Source organism: Rhinolophus ferrumequinum, chromosome 18, assembly GCF_004115265.2.
Source record: "Rhinolophus ferrumequinum isolate MPI-CBG mRhiFer1 chromosome 18, mRhiFer1_v1.p, whole genome shotgun sequence".
Classification (NCBI taxonomy): domain Eukaryota; kingdom Metazoa; phylum Chordata; class Mammalia; order Chiroptera; family Rhinolophidae; genus Rhinolophus; species Rhinolophus ferrumequinum.
This window is the reverse complement of record NC_046301.1, coordinates 40,799,523-40,818,947: the sequence shown is the minus strand read 5'-3', so window position 1 is coordinate 40,818,947 and position 19,425 is coordinate 40,799,523. Positions and strand designations below refer to the sequence as shown.

General features: G+C 47.6%; 1 protein-coding gene across 3 annotated transcripts in view; it reads left to right on the top strand.

The window, feature by feature from the left end:
• DPYSL2 (dihydropyrimidinase like 2) overlaps positions 1–19,425 on the top strand; it is a 109,038-nt gene that overhangs the window by 73,318 nt on the left and 16,295 nt on the right. For all 3 annotated transcript variants that reach the window (XM_033133635.1, XM_033133636.1, XM_033133637.1), the window contains exons 4-8: positions 5,948–6,112; positions 8,364–8,425; positions 8,948–9,028; positions 9,578–9,646; positions 14,836–14,956. In XM_033133635.1, the coding sequence (XP_032989526.1) occupies positions 5,948–6,112; positions 8,364–8,425; positions 8,948–9,028; positions 9,578–9,646; positions 14,836–14,956 (498 nt within the window). The remainder of the gene's footprint in view (positions 1–5,947; positions 6,113–8,363; positions 8,426–8,947; positions 9,029–9,577; positions 9,647–14,835; positions 14,957–19,425) is intronic.

Genomic DNA, 19,425 nt, shown 5'->3' with positions numbered 1-19,425 from the left:
CAACTGAGCCATCTGGCCACCCCCCACTTACAAGTTTTGACTCCCCAAAAACTTTACATACTAATAGCCTGTTGTTGACCAGACGCCTTATCGATGACTTTGACAGTTGATTAAAACATTTTGTATACTGTATGTTATATACTCTATTCTTACAATAAAATAAGCTAGAAAAAGAAAGTATTAAGAAAATCATACATGAGACAAAATGGGTGGACCTAGAGGGTTTTAATGCTAAGTGAAGTACGTCAGATTGAAAAAGACATACCATATGATCTCACTTATATGTGGAATCTAAAGAACAAAAATAAATGAACAGACAAAACAGAAACAGACTCATAGATGCAGAGAACAAACTGATGGTTGCCAGAGGAGAGGCGGGGTTGGGGAGCTGCCTGAAAAAGGTGAAGGGATCAAGAAATACGAATTGGTAGTTACAAAAGAGTCTGGGGATGTAAAGTACAACATAGAGAATATACGTAGTCAGTAATGTTGCAACAACTATGTATAGTGCCAGGTGGGTACCACACTAATTCGGGGGATCACTGCATCAATTATGTAAATGTCTAACCACTATGCTGTACACCTGAAACTAATATAAAATTATATCGAATGTCAAAGGTAATTGAAAAAAAAATTCAATTAAATATAAAAAAAATCATATGGAAGAGAAAATACATTTACTGTATTTATTGAAAAAAATCCATAGATAAGTGGACCTGTGCAGTTCAAACCCATGTTATTCAAGGGTCCTCTGTGTTTGTGCAAGGCAAGTAGTTAGCCCTGTCAGCATGTGATTTGGAGGCATCTGAAAACTTCACAAAGGGGTTTATGTGGGGTAGCTTTCCTTATAGAGGATGTAACTTTATCTTCCTGCTGGTTTTTATGGAGTACGGCCCTGTAGCAGGCACTCTTCTAAGTAGTTCCCGTGTTAACTCGTTTACACCTCACTGGAACCCCATGGACTAGGTCCTAGTATTAGCCCCATTTTACAGATGAGCAATCTGAAGTCCAGAGAGGTTGAATATCTTATCCAAAGCCACATGCATGATGAGTAAATGGCAGAACTGTCCAGATCCTCAGGCGTCGGACCCCAGTCTATCCTCCACCACCTCTCCCATGGGCACCCCGTATATTCCCTGGGACAGGTGCTTTCTCTTCCCTTTCTGCCTTTTTCCAGAACAAAACCATCTTATCCTAACTGGCAGGCTGGGCTCCCAGAGGCTCTTATCTCTCCACCAACAAAAGCCCTTCCCAATTGAATAGGTCACCCGGCTTTTTGCTGAGTAGATGCCAGCTCCCGAGCGCCACAGATAAGCCCGCGGTGGTGGTGGTTTGTGTTGTCATCTCCCTGATGGATTGCTTTTAATTCAAGCCCATTAACTTATCCAAGATGAAAAGGAGAGAGGCCACCCACTGCACACACAGTTGAATGCAGAACGAGAGAATGAAGCAGCGATGATTCTGGACTGGGAGGCAGGAGATGGACAATTGTGATGCAGTCAGTACCCCAGGGAGCGAGGGCTGTGTGTGGACTGACTAACAGGAACTTCTAGAACTGCCCCTGCATGAGACTATATATGAGGCTTCGGAGAGAGAGGTGGTGATGGCGGACCGAGGGGAAGTGCTGTCCCCCGCTTCCTCCGTCTCCACATGCGTACCTCCCAGCAGACTTTCAGGTCGTGGTTCCTGCTTAGCCGCTTCAGTTCCAGAACAGGGACTGTGCTGAGGAGTTTGCTGGCATCTCTAAGTGTGTTAAATACAAAGGGCCCCTGGAGAGCCTATCAGACGCACCAACCGCTGGCCTTTGAAAAACTTGGGGTCTTGGATTCTGTCAATATTGACTTCCTGGTTGTGATGTGCTCAAGTCAGGCAGGATGTTATTACCCCTGAGGGACCCGGGGTGGTGGGTTGTAGGATCTCTCTGTCTCGTTACTTACGCCTGCAAGGGGAATCTACAATCACCTCGAAATGAAAAGTTTTTCAAAAGGAGGGCCTTTTCAATACTGCAAACCCCAAAGGAGCCCTATCATTGTATATTCGAGGAGCAGCCTGCTTTCTCTGTGTCTAACACTTTGCCAGTGTCCAATAAACATAAAAATAGGATACCAAAAACCACTGAAAGCAATAAAAAGGAATGAAGTGCTGATCCACGCCACAACATGGATGAACCTTGAAAATGTTAGGCTCAGTGAAAGAAGCCAGACACAAAAGACCACATACTGTGTGACTCCATTTATATGAAATGTGCAGAACAGGCAAATCTATGTAGACAGAAAGCATTTTAATGATTGCTTAGGTTTGGGAGTAGCTGGGCCAGGAGGGCCCAGGGCGGGACCGCTCGTGGGTCAGGGGTTTCTTTTATGGGTGATATTTTACAAATAGGTTGCGGTGATGGTTGCACAACTCTGTGACTAGACGGAAAACCATCGAATTGTACCGTTTAAATGGGTGGATTGTATAGTTTGTGAATCATATCTCAATAAAGTTGTTAAAGATTTAGGATCCTTTGATAGTTTTAAGAGAAGTCGTAATAGTCCTTTGGAACTAGCTGGTGTCTTCTAGGTGAAAGCACTTCTGGACACTGGGTATAACTCCAAAGTCAGGCCACTGTCCTCGGGCGTGTTCTTGGCTCCCTCCCTTGTGAACAGATTCACCGGCCTACCACAGAAACCACAGTGGCGTTTCTGCCTGCTCCTCGTGAGGGGCTGAATACCCAGTTTGTGGCCACCATTTTGCCAGGAGCTTTCCCACACGCTTTCTTAAACTCCTTGCAGCCCTGCACCGTACGTAGGTCGTGTCATGCCCATGGTTTATATATGAAGAAATAGAGGTCCTGAAGACTACGTACAGCAACAGAGTGCTGCAGCAAGAACCAGAATTAGAACTTGGGACCCGGTGACCCCCCAAGTCCATCTTCTTTTCACTGCACAGTGAAAGGCTGGGTTGGCAAGCTTTGTCTCCCGTCTCACACAAGTGGAGAGAAGTGAGCTGCAAGGCAAAGGCCAAGCTTTTGCAGGGACAGATAGCTTAGGACAGTCACCCGAGAAAAGGCCTGTGAGTTCCGGGCAAGTCGTTTTCAGGCTTGTGTCCTCAGTGGGGAATCTCAGCTCCCTCCGGAAGTGAGTATGACATTCTGCCCTGTTCCCTGGAACAGCTCTTCCCAGGAGACCTTCCATGAAAAGAGAACTGTGGGAAAACATGTGGAGGCTTTTCGTGGACACGTTCTTGAGTGTTGTGAGCTCTTGGAGGAAACGTGTATTTCCCTGAAGACTTCAGCTTTGTTTGTGTCCTGAGTTTTGAAGGGTTCATAACTGTAGGAGCTGTCTGGATATGGAGGGAAGCCACAGTATTATAGCCAGGAAACCTGATATTTTTTGTAAGTAATACTGTCCGTCCTGGTAAAATGAACATGAGTGAATGGAGGTGGCAGGAGAAGTACATGGGAAGATTTGCACTTAATCAGTGATGTTCCAGTGGTCCAAAGGCAGACTCGTTAGCTCCCAGGGAGCTTATTAAAAAAAAAAAAAGCAAATTCTCAAGTCCTAGCCCAGACCTGCAGAATCTGAAATCCCCGGGGGTGATGGCCAACGTACCTGTGTTTGAATAAGGTCTCAAGATAACTGTTATACACCCTGAGGTTTGAGGAGCGTAGCACCAGATGTTTTTACATGCTCATGGGATGGAGCAGGAAAATCTGGTTGTGTTCCCAGGAGAACACCTCCTTCATGACCCCATCTTGCTGGGTGGAATGTGAGCCAGAAGGGAAGTCATTCATTTGTTGAAAACATTTACTGAGCTCTTGCTGTATCTAGGTACTTACTCCCTGCTTTTAGGGAGTTTACATCCTAATCGAGGGGTCAGATAGTAAATTAGGGAAACTGACACAGAAATGACTGCAAATGGGGATGTGACCCTGGCATGGTGAGAATTAGTCCGATGAGAAGGAGGAAGAGGAGATGCCTGAGTAAAGAATAAGGAACTGTTTGTGCAAAGGCATGAATGTGGGGAGGAGTTTGGCAGGTTAAAGGGTGTAAAACCACAGGGGTGGCCTGATGGTGGTGAGCAGGGACAGGTGACAGAGTACGAAGAAGAGATGGGCCAAGACTGGATCTGCAGGAGGACCAGGGGAGGAGTTTGAATTTTATTCTAGAATGATGGACAGCTATTGAAGGATTTAATCAGAGAAGGACAGGATCTGATGAAAGGTTTAAGATCCTTCTGACTGCTCAGAAGAGTGCCTTGGAGGAAGGCAAGTGATGAAGCCAGGGCTGTGGGACGTGACTAGGGAGATTCTGTCCAAAGTGTGATTACTGCAAACTCTCCTTTCCTTTCCTTTCCTTTCCTTTCCTTTCCTTTCCTTTCCTTTCCTTTCCTTTCCTTTCCTTTCCTTTCCTTTCCTTTTTTCTCTTCTTTTCTTTCTTGTGGAAGTGGAGGAAAGGGGCACAATTTAAGAAGAGATAGTGGAATTGTTTTGTCAGGGTTTCTGTGCAGGCGTTTTACAGATGGAACAGACTTATATCAGAAGTACACACCCTCATTGCTTTCATTAGACAACATTGTATTACCAGTACCAGCTATGTATGTACCCATTTAATTGCATATACTCCTACTTATAAAAAGTAAATTTTGTCAAAAGAAAAGTCAGCCTAGATGTCCATATTTTTGAGACATATGGAGCCAAGCTCAGTTAATTACAATTTAGCAGCATCTGCAAGATTTGATCCATTTCAGAAATCTGAGCTCACTAGCATTGCTTGGGCTGGCATTTTCTTAGCTAAGAACTGCTTACTTGGGTAGACTAAAATCTAATATTTTACTTAGGAGAATGATTCATTGCTTAAGGTGTCAAGAGTCCTGTGTTTTATCTTCTTTGTTGCCCAAGTTTGATTTAACCTGGGACAGGTCATTTCAGTTTGGTCACTGGGTGAGAGCTCTCCAAGACCTAGGAGAGACAGCATGTGCAAAGGCCCTGTGGCAGAAGGGAGCAGGCTGATATTGTAGGAAGTGAAATGCAGCCCTGTGTGGTTGAAGAGCAGAGTGTGAGGGGGGAGATGGACCAGGCTGATGCTGTAGTTGGTCACGGGCCAAGTTGGGCAGGATCATGTAGACCTTGTTGGGGACTTTAATCTTTATCTGAAAAGCAAGGGGAAGCCATTGGCGGATTTAAATAGGGGAGTGACTTAAAGTTGAGATGCTATCTCATTTAATCCTCATGACAAATGTATTGTGGTAGGTAATGTCCCTATTTTAAACCAGCACAGAAACTCAGGGGAGTGGAGATTAAGTAGCTTACCTAAGAGCACTTAAGCCAGGAAACAAACTCAGGTCAGCCTGACTCGAGTCCTCTGTCTCCATATCAGCTGAGCTCAGTAATATAACAATAACCCCAGTTTTGAAACACTTTGAACTCTTAAGATGAGAGCTCTCCCTTAAATTACAAAGTGGTATTATGCTGCAGAAATACGAGTGGTGATGAGAGAGTGGATATGCCAGGGACCTTTTAAAAGGCCCAGTCTACCTGGCTTGGGTCCAGTATCTTCAAGTTCCTTGCCATCTTGTCTGGTGGGGGGGCGTCTCACAAGTAGCTATCAACACAAAGAAGGATTTGGCGGGCTCTGGCTGGCCATTTGACACCGCCATTGTCCATAATGACTCATTGTCCGAGAAATGTGCCCGAGGTGTGTGCTTTCAGGGACTTTGAGCTGGGGAATCAGATCTGGGCAGTTCATGCGTGGTTTCACTGAAGTAACCATGCCATGCCAAGTTTCTGCTTTTTCTCTATTGGGTAGTCAGCTGGTTTAAGTGGATTCTTAGAAGCTGGTTGTAGAGATCACCATCTCGACTTTGAACCCAAGAAGCCTTGTTCAGGGTTGAAATGGGAAAACAGCTGCTGGCCTGTGGCCCTTGAGGTTTCTGTTGATGACGACAAATGTCTGTTCTTTTCTAGTTGACCATGTCGTACCAGAGCCTGGGACGAGCCTGCTGGCCGCCTTTGACCAGTGGAGGGAATGGGCCGACAGCAAGTCCTGCTGTGACTACTCTCTGCACGTGGACATTACCGAGTGGCACAAGGGCATCCAAGAGGAGATGGAGGCCCTGGTGAAGGACCACGGTAGGTTGTGCTGACCCAGTACCCCCAGTCCGTGAGCTGGCACAGCCCTGTGAAGATAAGCTCTGTGAATGGTGCTTATAGATCCCTTTCGGTCCTCACCGCCTGGCCTGCAAGGAGAGAGGGCTTGGGCTGCAGCTCATGCTGATTGGAGGTGGCCAAACCCAATGTAGCAATGGGAGTTTTCATTGATACGAGAACCCGAGCCTTACCCCAGGGATCTGTTCTCATGTAGCCACTGTTTTCAGCTTACTGGTTTGAGGGGACTGTGCACCCTCCCCAGGTTGGGGAGTTGCGGCTATGAGAGTGATTTGCCCTCAAAGGATAACACTGCGTATCCCAGTGAGGACTGTGGGCAGTTGTAGGCGAGTGCCCAGGACCTGGTGTAGAGGGCTTGGGCAGCTTCTTCCTGCAAACCTGGAAGAACCAGGACAGATTTAAGGGCGAGGAGGCCCCTAGGACAACCTGAGGGTTCTCTTTTGGTCTGCAGAACTATTTGGGAGAGCAGGATTCCAGGGATTGGGTTCTGAAAGATTGCCAGGGAGGCTGGAGAAATCTTGACTGTCTCAAGGTGCCTCAGGGACCTTCTGGTCCACAGGAACCTTGGGGGTTAACGTCGTTTTGCCAGATCACATCATCTTCTGGAGTCCCCTTGAGCTTGGCTGTGGACTTGACTCCTGGGTCACAAGTTGACCTCACTGGATCTTAACTGTCAGGGAAGCACCTATTGTTTTAGGCTTTGGAGACTTCTAAACTCAAAAGTCCCATGAGCTGCGAGGGAATGGCTGGAGAGAAATTGCTAGGCAGAGATATGGTCGGAAAAGCCCAGAATGAAAACCTAGAGTTTTGCTCTTTCACAAACTAGCTGTGTGAGCTTGGGCAAAATCACTTAAATTTTATGTGTCTCAATTTAAAAAAAAAAAAAAAATCTCTCACAGGAGGGTATTGGACTGGATATTCTAAGGTTGTTTCTAGCATGAAGGGCCCACATGAAAGGAAATAGCTAACCCTTGATCTTTGTCACTTTTGAGAATACCAAGATTTAACTTTCAACTTTTGATACTTACAATGAATCTACTCTAAATCAGCCAAGAGGGTTACCAAAGCAACTCTTGCCTGGCAGGAGAGAGGGCCTTGACGTCCTGAGGCTTGAATTTAGGCAGCTTCCAGCACCCCCAGTGGCTTGAATTAATAAGCTCTAGAGCTAGGAGATTGTCAGTACAATTGTGTACCATTGTGATGGATGTTGGGCAGGGATGTTTGGTCTGGTGCCTAGGGAAGCCAGAACTCTAAAATGCCAGGATGTGGATTACGACATCTGCTTGTCCTATTCATGGACTTTTTTCTTATTTAAAAATGTTTCTTAAAAATTGTCATGTAGGGCAGTCTGTTTATCGAAGAAAAGACACTTATTGTAGATCTTTTTGATAGGATCTTCTAATTCATTTTCTGGTTAAAAGTCACAACAAGTTGGGGGAAACTTTTGTGTTTAATATTTTAATGTTTAATTGTGATAAACTGCAACATAACGTTAAATTTACCACTTTAACCATTGCTGAGTGCACAGTTCGGTGGCGTTAAGTACATTCACATTGTTGTGCAACCGTCACAACCGTCCATCTCCAGAGCCTTTCATCTTTTCAAACTGAAACTCTATCCCCACTAAACAACTCCCCGTTCCCTCCTTCCCCCAGCTCCTGGCAACTCTCACCCTAATTTCTGTCTCAATGAATTTGACATAAAGGTGGAATCCTACAGTATTTGTCTTTTTGTGACTGGCTGATTTCACTTAGCATGAAGTCCTTAGGGCTGATCCATCTTGTAGCATGTGTCAGAATTTCCTTCCTGCTTAAGGCGGAATGACGTGCCATTGCAGGCATACGCCACGTTTTGTTTATCCATTCAGCTGTCAGGGGACACTTGGGTTGCTTCCACTCTTTGGCTCTTTTGAATAATGCCGCTGTGTGTTTTGTATGGGTGTACAAAGACAAGCAACTTTTACTGTTGATACAGTTTTAAACTTACAGACAAATGATAAGAAGACTGAAAAGAACTTTTGCACCTTATTTCCAGATTTACCAGTTGTGTCTGTTTTGTCTACTTGCTTTATCTTTCTGTATCTCTTTGTCTCTCTCTTCTCCCTCTCTCATCTCTCTCACACATACGCCTGGTATTATAACTTTCTTATTTCCTTCCAGATTTTTTTGGTTGATCAAAGTCACATCTCCACCTATCTATTTTGTCTGTCCTCCAGGGGTAAATTCTTTCCTCGTGTACATGGCTTTCAAAGATCGCTTCCAGCTAACGGATTCCCAGGTAAGAAAAGTCACCTTTCCTGAACAAGGTGACTGGCGTTTGGTATATTCGGGCCACGGCTCTTGTCGTGAAAGCTGCCTCCAGTGTATGTACATCCCTTAGCTTCGTGGAAATGGCTGGTGGATGAAGTCCCTGATGTCACTGTCCCGTTAGGGAGGCCATGACCCCAGTGCCCTGGCCCCCCAGGACCAGTGTTCCACCAGGCTCTGGAATCAGCCTGCCTAACTAAGACTGTGGTCAAGAGGTGTACTCAGACCCAGTGTCATCCTTGAGCTTTTCGGAGCTTCTCCCTTCTAATCCATCTCCTTGTACGTTGCCCTGCTTCTGGTAATTACTGAGAGGTCTTGCTCTGCCACATGTGGCCAGAAACATTGCCCTTGGGGCCTGGCAAAAAAAGTAGGACTTGATAGAAGTAGCCGAGGGGTGCCGTTTTTGATCCCTGTGGCCACCAGGGAGAGGGTTGTACTTGTGAACAGGAAGACAGACGTCCTGGGCTCTGATGCCACCCCCTTCCTCTCTCAGATCTATGAAGTACTGAGCGTGATCCGGGATATCGGTGCCATCGCCCAGGTCCACGCAGAGAACGGCGACATCATTGCAGAGGTATGGTGCCTTCCTCTCCATCCTTTCTGCATGACCCACAGCGGGAGAGGCAGGTTCAAGGAAGGCAAGCCACTTCTGTAGCTCAGCTCCCAGGTGGAAAAGCAGGGGGACCTGGTGTGACTGTCCTCGGGTCCTGTGCTCAGTCTCACGGACAGCGTGAATGTCAGTGATGTAGGCGCTTCTCTGTGTGTCCTGTAGGACTCACAGCCTGTTTCTTCCCTTTCCAGAGAGACGTCGTTTCTCTCAATGCTGTGATGCAGCTGCCTGTGTGTGGTGGGGGGCCGTGGACTCCCACTTGCAGACATGGTTGCATCCCAGGGGAGCAGCTGCATGTATTTGGGAGGCTGTAATTGATCGGGCGTAGCTCAGGATGGACTGGGAATAGGGTAGGGAGCCCTTCTCTTCAAGGGTCTTGGGATGAAGGCTGAGTCGTCAGTAGTGCCATTTTTACATCTTGCCTGAGTAACTTGAACCCAGTGCTCTAGCCACCTGAAGTCAACACACACGCACGGCTCTCCCTGACTGCCTGGCTTTCTTTAAACATTGCAGGAACAGCAGAGGATCCTGGATCTGGGCATCACGGGCCCCGAGGGACATGTGCTGAGCCGGCCTGAGGAGGTGAACATCTGCTGAATGGAATATGTGTCCTTTGTGTCCCTTGGGCTGTCAGAACTGCTTAGAACCCACCTTCCTGCCTGTTGAGAATAGGGCTCTCAGATGCTGATTTTGGTCCCTCTGAGAAGTCACAGGTTATCCACGTATGTGTCTACTCAGACAAAATGAAGGGTTAGACTGAGCCGTGGGGTGAAGCAGTGTGGCTTGTTTAGCTTGAAGACTCCTCTTTCGGTCTCTAATTCTTCAGCCCTTTCTTGGGGAGACACAAACAGCTTTTTGTCAGCGTCGTGCAGACTGAGTTTCATGGTTCATGACTTGCGGCCTTCAAAATCGCACCAGTCACCAAAACGTAGTCACAGGGATCTAAAAGCTCTTCTAAATGTCTAGAAAGCATAAAGGAATTGTAGGTTTTCCCATGGTAAGTCTGTACATAATCTGGTTATAACATAATCGGTAGAGTTTGGTAGACAGAATCTTTCAAAATTGGGGAAGGAAAATTAAGACCCGGGGCCTTGCTGGCACAAAGGTTGAGTTATCCCTGTCTTAGATCACCATCTAGCGATTTTAAATTAGAAAGGGGTGCTTACAACATATGTGATGAAGAATCTGTTTTTCTAGATCAGAATTTGTGGCCTTTCAGTAATTCTCAGGAGTTGGCTCCTTAATGAAATGCTCAGGGTCGGGCTTTTGAGGATCTGGCAGCTCCAAGCAAAGAGAACCCTGGGGAGTCTCCTGGAAAGGAACAGACTTCCTCTTTACAGGAAAGAAGTGATGGAAAAGGGACGGGTACAGAGAAAGGCCGATAAAACCACCAAGGAACTGGATGTTGGCCTAAAACTAGGATTTTTGCTTCCAGAAATAGGTGGAGGGAGATTCTTAACAAGAGGAGTGTGAATTGGGACCAGGGCCCCAAATCGCAGAACTTTAGCCCTGGGATGTTTCTGCTGAATCTGGGAAGTGTGTACATTAGGGCCTGTAGGTGCAGGGGTTCTGCTCCCTCAAGAAGAAAATGAATTCATGAGGGCTGAATTGAAGTTGCTGTCAGCAGGCTGCCTGAGGTGAGGGCGAGGTGACATGGCATCCACAGCCTTCTTCCTAAGACTGGGGACGGAGTGAGGCTGGAAAAGCAGAAAGAATGTAAGAAAGAAGCAGAAAAAAGTGAAGCTGGAAACCACTTGGAACGTCTTCCACACATTGAGGGCTTAACACTTCCTTGTTCTGCCCTCTACTGCGGGCACACACACACACACACACACACACACACAGACACGCACTGTCACAAGTTACACACTCAGACAGAAGCAGTCTCTCACACACACACACCAGGGCACCTTCAGCACTGTCTGAGGCCCTGAGGACATTTTCATCTCCCCAGATGAAAGGACGGAAGCTATTAAATTTTCAATATTGTGTGGTCCTCTCCAGGCCGTAGGAGCTTTTCTAACCATCTAACCTTTCCATGTGTGCTAAAATCCTGAGGACGTGAAATAGAGCCAACACAAGGGTAAGGAAGGCTGAAGGTGCCTTCTTTAGGTCCCTGCTTTAGCTATGGGGAACCTCGTACGGTAACTATGGCTGGTGGACAGTGTGATTCAGGGAGACAGCTCCTAGGAAAGAAGGAGCGTTTCAGTAGTTGATGCTAAGAGCACCTGCGGCTGGTTTTATTATGTACGAGTGTACACACAAACACATATACAGACAAGTGCACACAGGGACACATACACACATGCTCACACATATATACGCACACTCATGTACATGTGTACACGTGTACAAACATACACATTCACACAATGCAATGCTTATCCACACATGCACATGTACACACATGCACAGACATGTAGAAACCATCTCACTTGCACAGACACCTCGAAGATTCCTTTCTGTGGCTTTGTTTCCCCTTTAAGGCTGGCCTCAGAGACCGTTGTAATTAGATTTCCCTGGATAAAACTGTCGGGGGGGAAGGATGGCATAGGCCATGGAGGGCCCTCAGCCTGGTCCTCAGAGTTGGTTGGTTCTGCGTTCAGTCTTAAACAGTTTTGGGATCAAGCCTTTGAGTTGCAAGGACTTCAGGAGAGGCAGAGGGATGACATGGCTCTCATGGTGGCTTACCTTTCTTTTCCTTATAAGCCCCGTTCAGAGCCAGCATTTACTGAGCACCCAGAGGCCGCAGACGGTTCACATTTCAGCTTTGTAACCATCCTGTGAGGGAGACACTGTACAAGTGGTGGGAAGAAGGTGGCCTCTGAGAAAGCAAATGCCACTCACCCTGTTACATGGGGCTACTTCTGAGAGCCACGCACTTAATTTTTAGAGCCTTCGTGGAGCTTGCTTTCCTTTCTCCTGCTGTCTTCTTGGCATCCCCAGATCCCTGCAAACCTGAAAGCAGAACACAAAGCCAGCCCTGGGCTCACTGAACAGGCCACAGCTATCAGAAGGACATTTTCCCGATTGCTATGTTGACCACAGAAATCAAGCCCATGTGTCCACGATTGACATAGGAGACCTGTCTGATGGCAGTTGTTACATGGAGGGTTTCACAATCCTCAGCAGTGGGTTACAGAGGCTCCTTTGGCGGCTGAAAGATCCGGGAACGCTCCACTATGGGGAGATTTTGGCTCCTTGGGAAGGTCCTCTCGTCTCACAAGAGGCTGCTGTGAGGGCTTTCTCTTCTTTCTGCTTTTCAGGGTGATCACCTTCTGAGCTGATTCAGCAGGGTTTTCTGCAGTTTTCAGCTGAGAAGATTGAAAGGGAGACAGAGAGAATGCAGAAATCTAGAAACCACCTATGCGTGCGTGGTGCCCGAGCATGCATGACAGTTGAGGGCCTGTGGGGGGGGCAGAGAGAGGCATGAGGAAGAGACCCCTTCTGAAAGGAAGAAGGAGGGAGATGGGAAGCACCTGAGTAGGATCGAAGGTGAAGGCTCTGAGCAAGGTACAGCCCTGAGACTCTGTCTCTGGGAAGAGAGTGGGGAAGTGGAGGAGATGAGGGCGAAGAATTCTTAACAGAGAAGGGAACGTCCTAACGGGGCCCTTCAGAGAGGCGTGATTGAGATGTGCAGACTCCTGGGGGCCGGGGCCGCTAAGGGCGTGTTGTGTGCTGACACTGCTGTGTGTCCCGGTGCTGGTGTGTGTGTTCACACTGTTGTGATGCGTCTCCTGACACTGTTGTATGTTCCTATACAGTTTGCTTTCCTCTCCGGACCTTGGGGTGCCTCATCTTTAAAAATCAGAAAGCAGGGCTCGGTAACCCCTCCAAATTCTGGATAGCCCTTTAAGGAGGCAAATAAGTTTCTATGTTTCAACAGTAATACAATTTTTGTAAATATGTAAAACAGAGCTCTGTGTGGGCAAGATAGTTGGTGTTGTGTGTCAGAGACACACACCTACACACACACACAGAAGGGTCAGATGTGGCTCCTTCCATGGTTCTGGGTGGAACGTGGAGAGCTGGGGTTTACATGACCTTCTGTCCTCATGAGGTCACCTTGGAGTGCAGCCTCTGCCCTCACGCCAGGCCTGTGCAGGGCTGGGGCAAGGGACGGGTCAGAACTCAGCTCACACAGGATGAGCGAATCCAGACAGGGCCCTGGGGCCCGGATTCTTCAGTCCAAAGCGTCTTCATGGCAGCCAGCGCTCCCAGGGTAGGGCCCGGATAGAACTGGTACTTTCTCTCCATTTACTCCCTAATTAGGATGATTACGCATTCCAGTTCACCCAGGACAGCTTGGTCCCCACCCATGGCTCCCATGCAGTGATGAATAGTGCCTCTGTTCACTTTCAGAGTGTCTGGGTTGGGACAGCAAATTGAGAAGTTACCGGCACCACGGGAAGCAACGAGGATGCTCATGGAGTCCTTCTCACACTTGACTGTGGACTGTTGAGGTGACCACAGGGATGTAGGATGTCCCTTCTCTGTGCTACCCGGGCCAGAGGCACTTCAGTTGTCACTGGAGTCAAGGAGAGAGAGAAAGAGCGAATCGTTCAGCTATTCCAGGAATTAAAAACATTTGGATGTTTAATGAGCTTTTTCAAGAGCCATTTGGTTTGCCTTTAGATTTCTAGACATGTCTCTTCACATATTTGTTGCCTGAAAGGAGCTAGGCGTTCAGTCATTTCTTGTGAAAAATAGCAGCTCTTTATGGATAGCCTAGTGTTAACCATTAACATGAAGCCATTTATTTGTTCAGTAAGCAGTTTTGAGCAGCTGCTGTGTACTGGGCACGACATGGGGAACTCTGGGTGGTGGGGCATGCAGGGTACAAAAAAAACAGGTAAGACCCAGCCCCTTTCCTTAAGGAGTTGAAGCTGCAGCCTCTTGCCAGGATTTGGGAGGGAGCAAAAGACTTTTTTGAGCTCTGTCGTTCCATAATCTTGACTTGCTCTTTGAGTTGCCCATGGCTGATTCCTGTGTAAGATATAATTTGATCTATGTAGTCTTACCTGATAAAGTATTTAGCAGTCATCACGTGGGGTCTTTGAAATACCATCCATTGAAACATCAGGTTTAAAGAATCACATTATTAATTGGAGCAACTCTTTCCCATCTCGGGCCGGAGGTCGTACCAGTCTGTGGCTGGCCATGGTCGTGTTTCACACACAGAGGGCCTTTGGTTTGCACAGACACTGCCTGCTCCGTTCCCAGAGCCCTGTGAGCTCGCATTGTTCCTTGGGCGGTGCTGGCTTCCTCTGTGTGCATCGGACAGAAACCCAGTGCAAAAGTCACATCACTGAGGGTCTTGCCTCTTGACCATGCCCGTGGCAATGAATGCAACAAATTGGGAACAATGTTTCCGAGCGTGGTGGTTCTCAGACATTAGCAAGCATGAAAACCATGTAGAGTTGTTAAGACCCACATTTCTGGGTCCCACCTCCAAGAGACGCTGATCCTGTGGGTCTGTGGCAGGGCCCGAGAATCTGCATTTCTCACAGATTCCAGGCTGATGCTAACATTGCAGGCCTGCTGACCAGACTTGGAACCACTCAGAAGGGCCAGGAAGGAATGCCCCCTGATTTCAAGCAGTCAATATGGAGTGACTCTGGGCAGGTCACATCGTCCTCCTGCAGTGCCATGGAGGGTAGCGCCTTGCGGCACAGTGGTCTCCCATTCATCTTAGCCTTTCTTGGTGGATGGAGGGTAAAGGTGGGCTCGTGGAGTGGGCACAGTTCTCATGTTCAGATGGTCTTCTGTAGGTCGAGGCTGAAGCCGTGAATCGTTCGATTACCATTGCCAACCAGACCAACTGCCCCCTGTACGTCACCAAGGTGATGAGCAAGAGCGCTGCCGAAGTCATTGCCCAGGCTCGGAAAAAGGGTAAGCGTTACGGGCTGTCTGACTGTGGGCTCCTTTTCCAGACCCTCATGCCAAGTAAGCTGCTTTCATCACGTGCCAGCATTAACCTAATTACAGCGGAGTGAGGCAGGGAGCTCCAGTTTCTCCCTCTGTTCTGCCGCGGCGGCCTTGTTAGTGTCTATTTAAAGCCACACAGCAAGAAGTGGGTGGGCAGGCACATGTTTCTCCTGCCCGCCTTCTATAGAAAGGTTGAGTTTAATTTGATGCGGTCTAAATACACTAGGCACATACACAGATGACATCAGTTTTCATCTGCCACAGAATCAGCATCCTGGGAAACTTCCCATTGCAAAATGCATTTCCCTTCGTGGCTGGTAGTGATTTCCACTGAGGTAAGTAAGAGAACCTTGTGGGGGTGTGGGGGATGGGGATGTTGCCCTGGACCCCATCAAATCCAGGTGTCCTGGGGCTCAAGTCACTTCCTGTAAATTATATTGATATATTCTGGGCTGAGCCTGGCTCTCGTATTACTGGGAGTCCATCAAGAAGGTTCTTGGAAACTAATCGACTAAGTGCAGCTTCCAGTGCTGCTTCCAGAGGCTGTTCCGTGGGGCTCCTTATCTATTATGGATGCAGCAGAGCTCTGCTGTAAACCTGCCCTTGGCAATGAGTTTGGATGATCACACCATGTGTTCTGTGCTTGGGAGTGTGCCTTCACACTCAGAGAGCCTGTTCACCAGTAGTGGACTTTGAGGGTGGCTCTTGGCCTGAGGTGAACGTGAATATCATACAAGGGCCCTCTGTCCCTCCTTCCTTTCTTCTCTTCTTCCATCCTTTCTTCCCCATTATGTCCTCCACTCTTTTGTCTCTCTGGATCTCTCCATTTCTGTGTGTCTCCATTTCTCTTTCTTTCTTGTTCTGTTTCACTCTCCATCTGCATGTCTCCATTTCTCTCTTGATTGTTGTCCCATTTTCTCCTGGTCTCCGTATCTTTCTCTTGGTCTCTTTCTCATTCTTTCTATCCCTTTGTCTCTCTTTCTGCATCCCTCCTTCTCTGTCAATCTGGAGCAATTTGACTTCTGTGATTCGGTTTCTAGTTTTGCGGGATGGGATCCATGTGGAAAAGGACTGGAGGATTTCTTCACTGGTGGGTGACTTGATGCAAGAACAAGATCAGATTGCTCAGTGACCACTGATTCAGTTGGTCCCAAGAGAGTGTGGCTTCCAGATGGCCCCTGTTCCCTTGAACTCTCCTGGGGTCTCTGTCCTCAGGCTCTGTGTCAAATGCCATGTTTCCCCAAAAATAACACCGGGTCTTATATTAATTTTTGCTCCAAGAGACGTATTAGGGCTTATGTTCAGGGGATGTCATCCTGAAAAATCATGCTAGGGCTTATTTTCCAGGAAACATGATAGTTGCTGCGTTGCCATCTTCCTGGAAGCCTGCCCTCTTCTGGCAGCTGGAAGTAATTGCCTTTTAAAAATAAACATTCCTCCAAAATAGGATCATCTGTTCAGAATCAGCTTTCACTTGTCTAGGAATCATTGTGGATGATGACTGTTGGTGACCCTCCCTCACCTGGGCTCTCTGTCACCCAGGCCCCCATTTTCAATATGGCTGGGTGAGTGTGGGAACCACTCAGCACCCAACACTAGTCACAGGACTTCCACATAGCGTGGGGACAGTGTGGGCATAGCGGTGGGCACAGTGGGCACAGTGTCTGAAAAGGGGAAGATAGGGTATGGCTTGTTTTCAACAACCATGCTGTACCCAGATGATAATACGAAACAAAAAAATGGAATATTTTAACATAATTTTAATGTAATTAAACATTCAATTTAACATAATTTAAAAACTGAGGCCTTGTTTTCCAATTCAGACTCTGACTTGCCCAGAATGAAGGATGGATGAGTAGGGTCTCTCACCAGACCTGGGTCGGGCAGGTGGAGCTGGCCCTGGTCTGGATTGCAGAGCACTGAGCTCTGAACCAGCCCTGCCAGCTGTGGCGGAGCTCCTTCTCTGCATGCTTCAGTTTCCCCATTTGAAGATGTGGAGCTGGAGTGTGTTATACAGTCCAGTTCCACTCTAATACTCTGTGACTCAGTGCCTGATGATTTCCATCTGTTTTTAAGACTTTGATCCTGTATGATTCCTGGGGGGTGAGCACGATGAAGGGTCTATTTTAGTCTATTTGTTCCAGAACCTTCCAGGTGTGAGTCTAACTGTGCCCGCATCATGGTTCTTAGGGTGGCTCTTGCATTCAGATTCTCACTCTCCAGTCCTTGGAAGCCTTTGCTTTTAGAGGAACCTGAGCTTCCAGGAAAGAATTTCCAGTGCATTCCGGTGCCAATGAGCAAGCATGGGAAACGCTAGCTTGCACTGTAGGCTCTTAAGATTCATTTCATCTTGCTAGAACTACACAACAACTTGGGGAGGTGGCCCGAGCCAGGGAGGTTTGTCCTTTGTTTTACTTTGCACCTAAGGAAACTAAAGCTCAGAGCTGCTGAATGGTGGAATTGGGCCTTGATCATCAGGCATCTGATGTCAGGCCATGAATATCCATGTTAATATCTGACTGACTTTATGCTTTGAGATTATTTTAATATGGGGAATGCTGCAACCATCTCCTTGTCGGTATCTGTTGGGGTTTAGTTCCTCAACAAACCGTGTAAAACTGAAGCCTGGCACCCAGCACAGCCATGGATAATATGGACCGAGAAGAAAAACAATATACGGCTGTGTTAAGTGTTAGCGCTCGGGGATCAATATCCTATCCTGGACCAAATCCCAGGTCCATAGTGCACTAGCATGTCATGCTGGGCAGGTTCCGTGTCACCTTTAGGTCTTATTTCCCCATCTGCAAAGGGAGGGTAGTAAAACCATCTCCCAGGGTGATGGTGATGAGATACTGTTCATAAAGACGTATATAACTGTACCAACTACTGAATCGATTAATGATGAAGGGCTGCTTAGAAAAGCACAGCAAAGACGTCTGCTGACCTAGGGCACGGGTTTCCTGCTAAGGGTTCTTCACGCGGGTTCTTCCGGCCCCTGAAGACAAGTGTGAGGCACGGCCAACTACCTGCTGCTTCATTTCTTCATCTGTGAATTGGAGAGATCGTCATTCATTGAACTTTTACTATTTACTTTGATTTTTACGATGTGATACTTTAGGCCTTTGTGCCAGAGACGAGAAATGGTCCCAGCCCTTAGCTCCTTCACTAGCAGGGGAGGGACACATGGGCAGAAAGTCACAATGGCAAATGGTCAGTATTATCAAAGAAGTGCAGCCAAGATGGTTAGAGCACAGAGGAATGCACCGCTGTTTACAGACGCTCACCCTGCCTGTCTCAGGCTACGTAAGGGGAACTCACCATTTCTCTGCAAATGGCAGGTGTTGAAAAATCATAACCCTACATCTTCTCTTATTGATCCCATGAACTCCCCACCCAGAGACCTGCTGGTCCTAAACTAAGACAGGAGGTGTTTGGGTAAGCGAGGATATGAGATAAAATGTAAATGAGAACTATTTTCACATGCCTGCTTGACCCAGCACGACTGTCTGCATGTGTCTTCCCCCCCCCAGAGACAGCGCTGCACATGCTGCCTCGTTCCTTCTGTGCCATCTGGCAGGACAGTGTGTCATCAACCCCATTCTGTAGAGAAGGAAATGAAAACACAGCCAGCATCAGAACACCCTGAGCAATTTTTACTCTTCAAAAGAACTTAGACGTTGGTCCATTTAGTAGGCTTTTGTCACGAAAGAGAACCTGAAATGCGGACCTTGACTATCTTGCCCAAGGTCATCCATCCCATGGGAAATAGAACCCGGGGTTCTGTACTCCTGGCCAGCTCTCTTTCCACGGCGTGTCCAGTGTGGCTCCTGATGCCTTCCGTGTGTGGGTGGTAGCGCGAAGGCAGTGCCTGAGGAGCTCATCCGGCGGACAACCTTCTCCATCCTCCTCCTCACCCACCTCCATCACCCAGATGCAGAACCGTTCAGAACATCTGGTGCCTGGATGTTCAACCCTGGGAACCCAAACCCAGGCAAGACTTCTATGCCTTGTGGGTCAGTAGGAATGACTGAGGCACGTGGTCATGGGGTGGTGAGGACCACCCCAACCCGGGAATGAATCCTGGGTGTTAAGCTCATGCACAACCTAGCATTCTTGAACCCAGAGTGGCACGTGCGTTGGCTTGTGCAGGTCATAAAATCTCACCAAAATCTGGTAGTCAGGACTTTTCAAAGACACCGAACCAATAAAAACAACAATAATAGAGGGAGAGAGAGAGAGAAGGATTGATCTTAAGCATTGGCTCATGCAGTAGTAGGCGCTGGCAAGTCTGAAATCTTCAGGGTGGGCCTACAGGTTTAGAGACACAGCAAAGAGTTGATGTTACAGCTGGAGCCCCAAGGCTGTCTGGAGGCAGAATTCCTTCCCAATCAATGTCCGCTCTTGAACAAAAGACACTGAGACATTGGGAATTC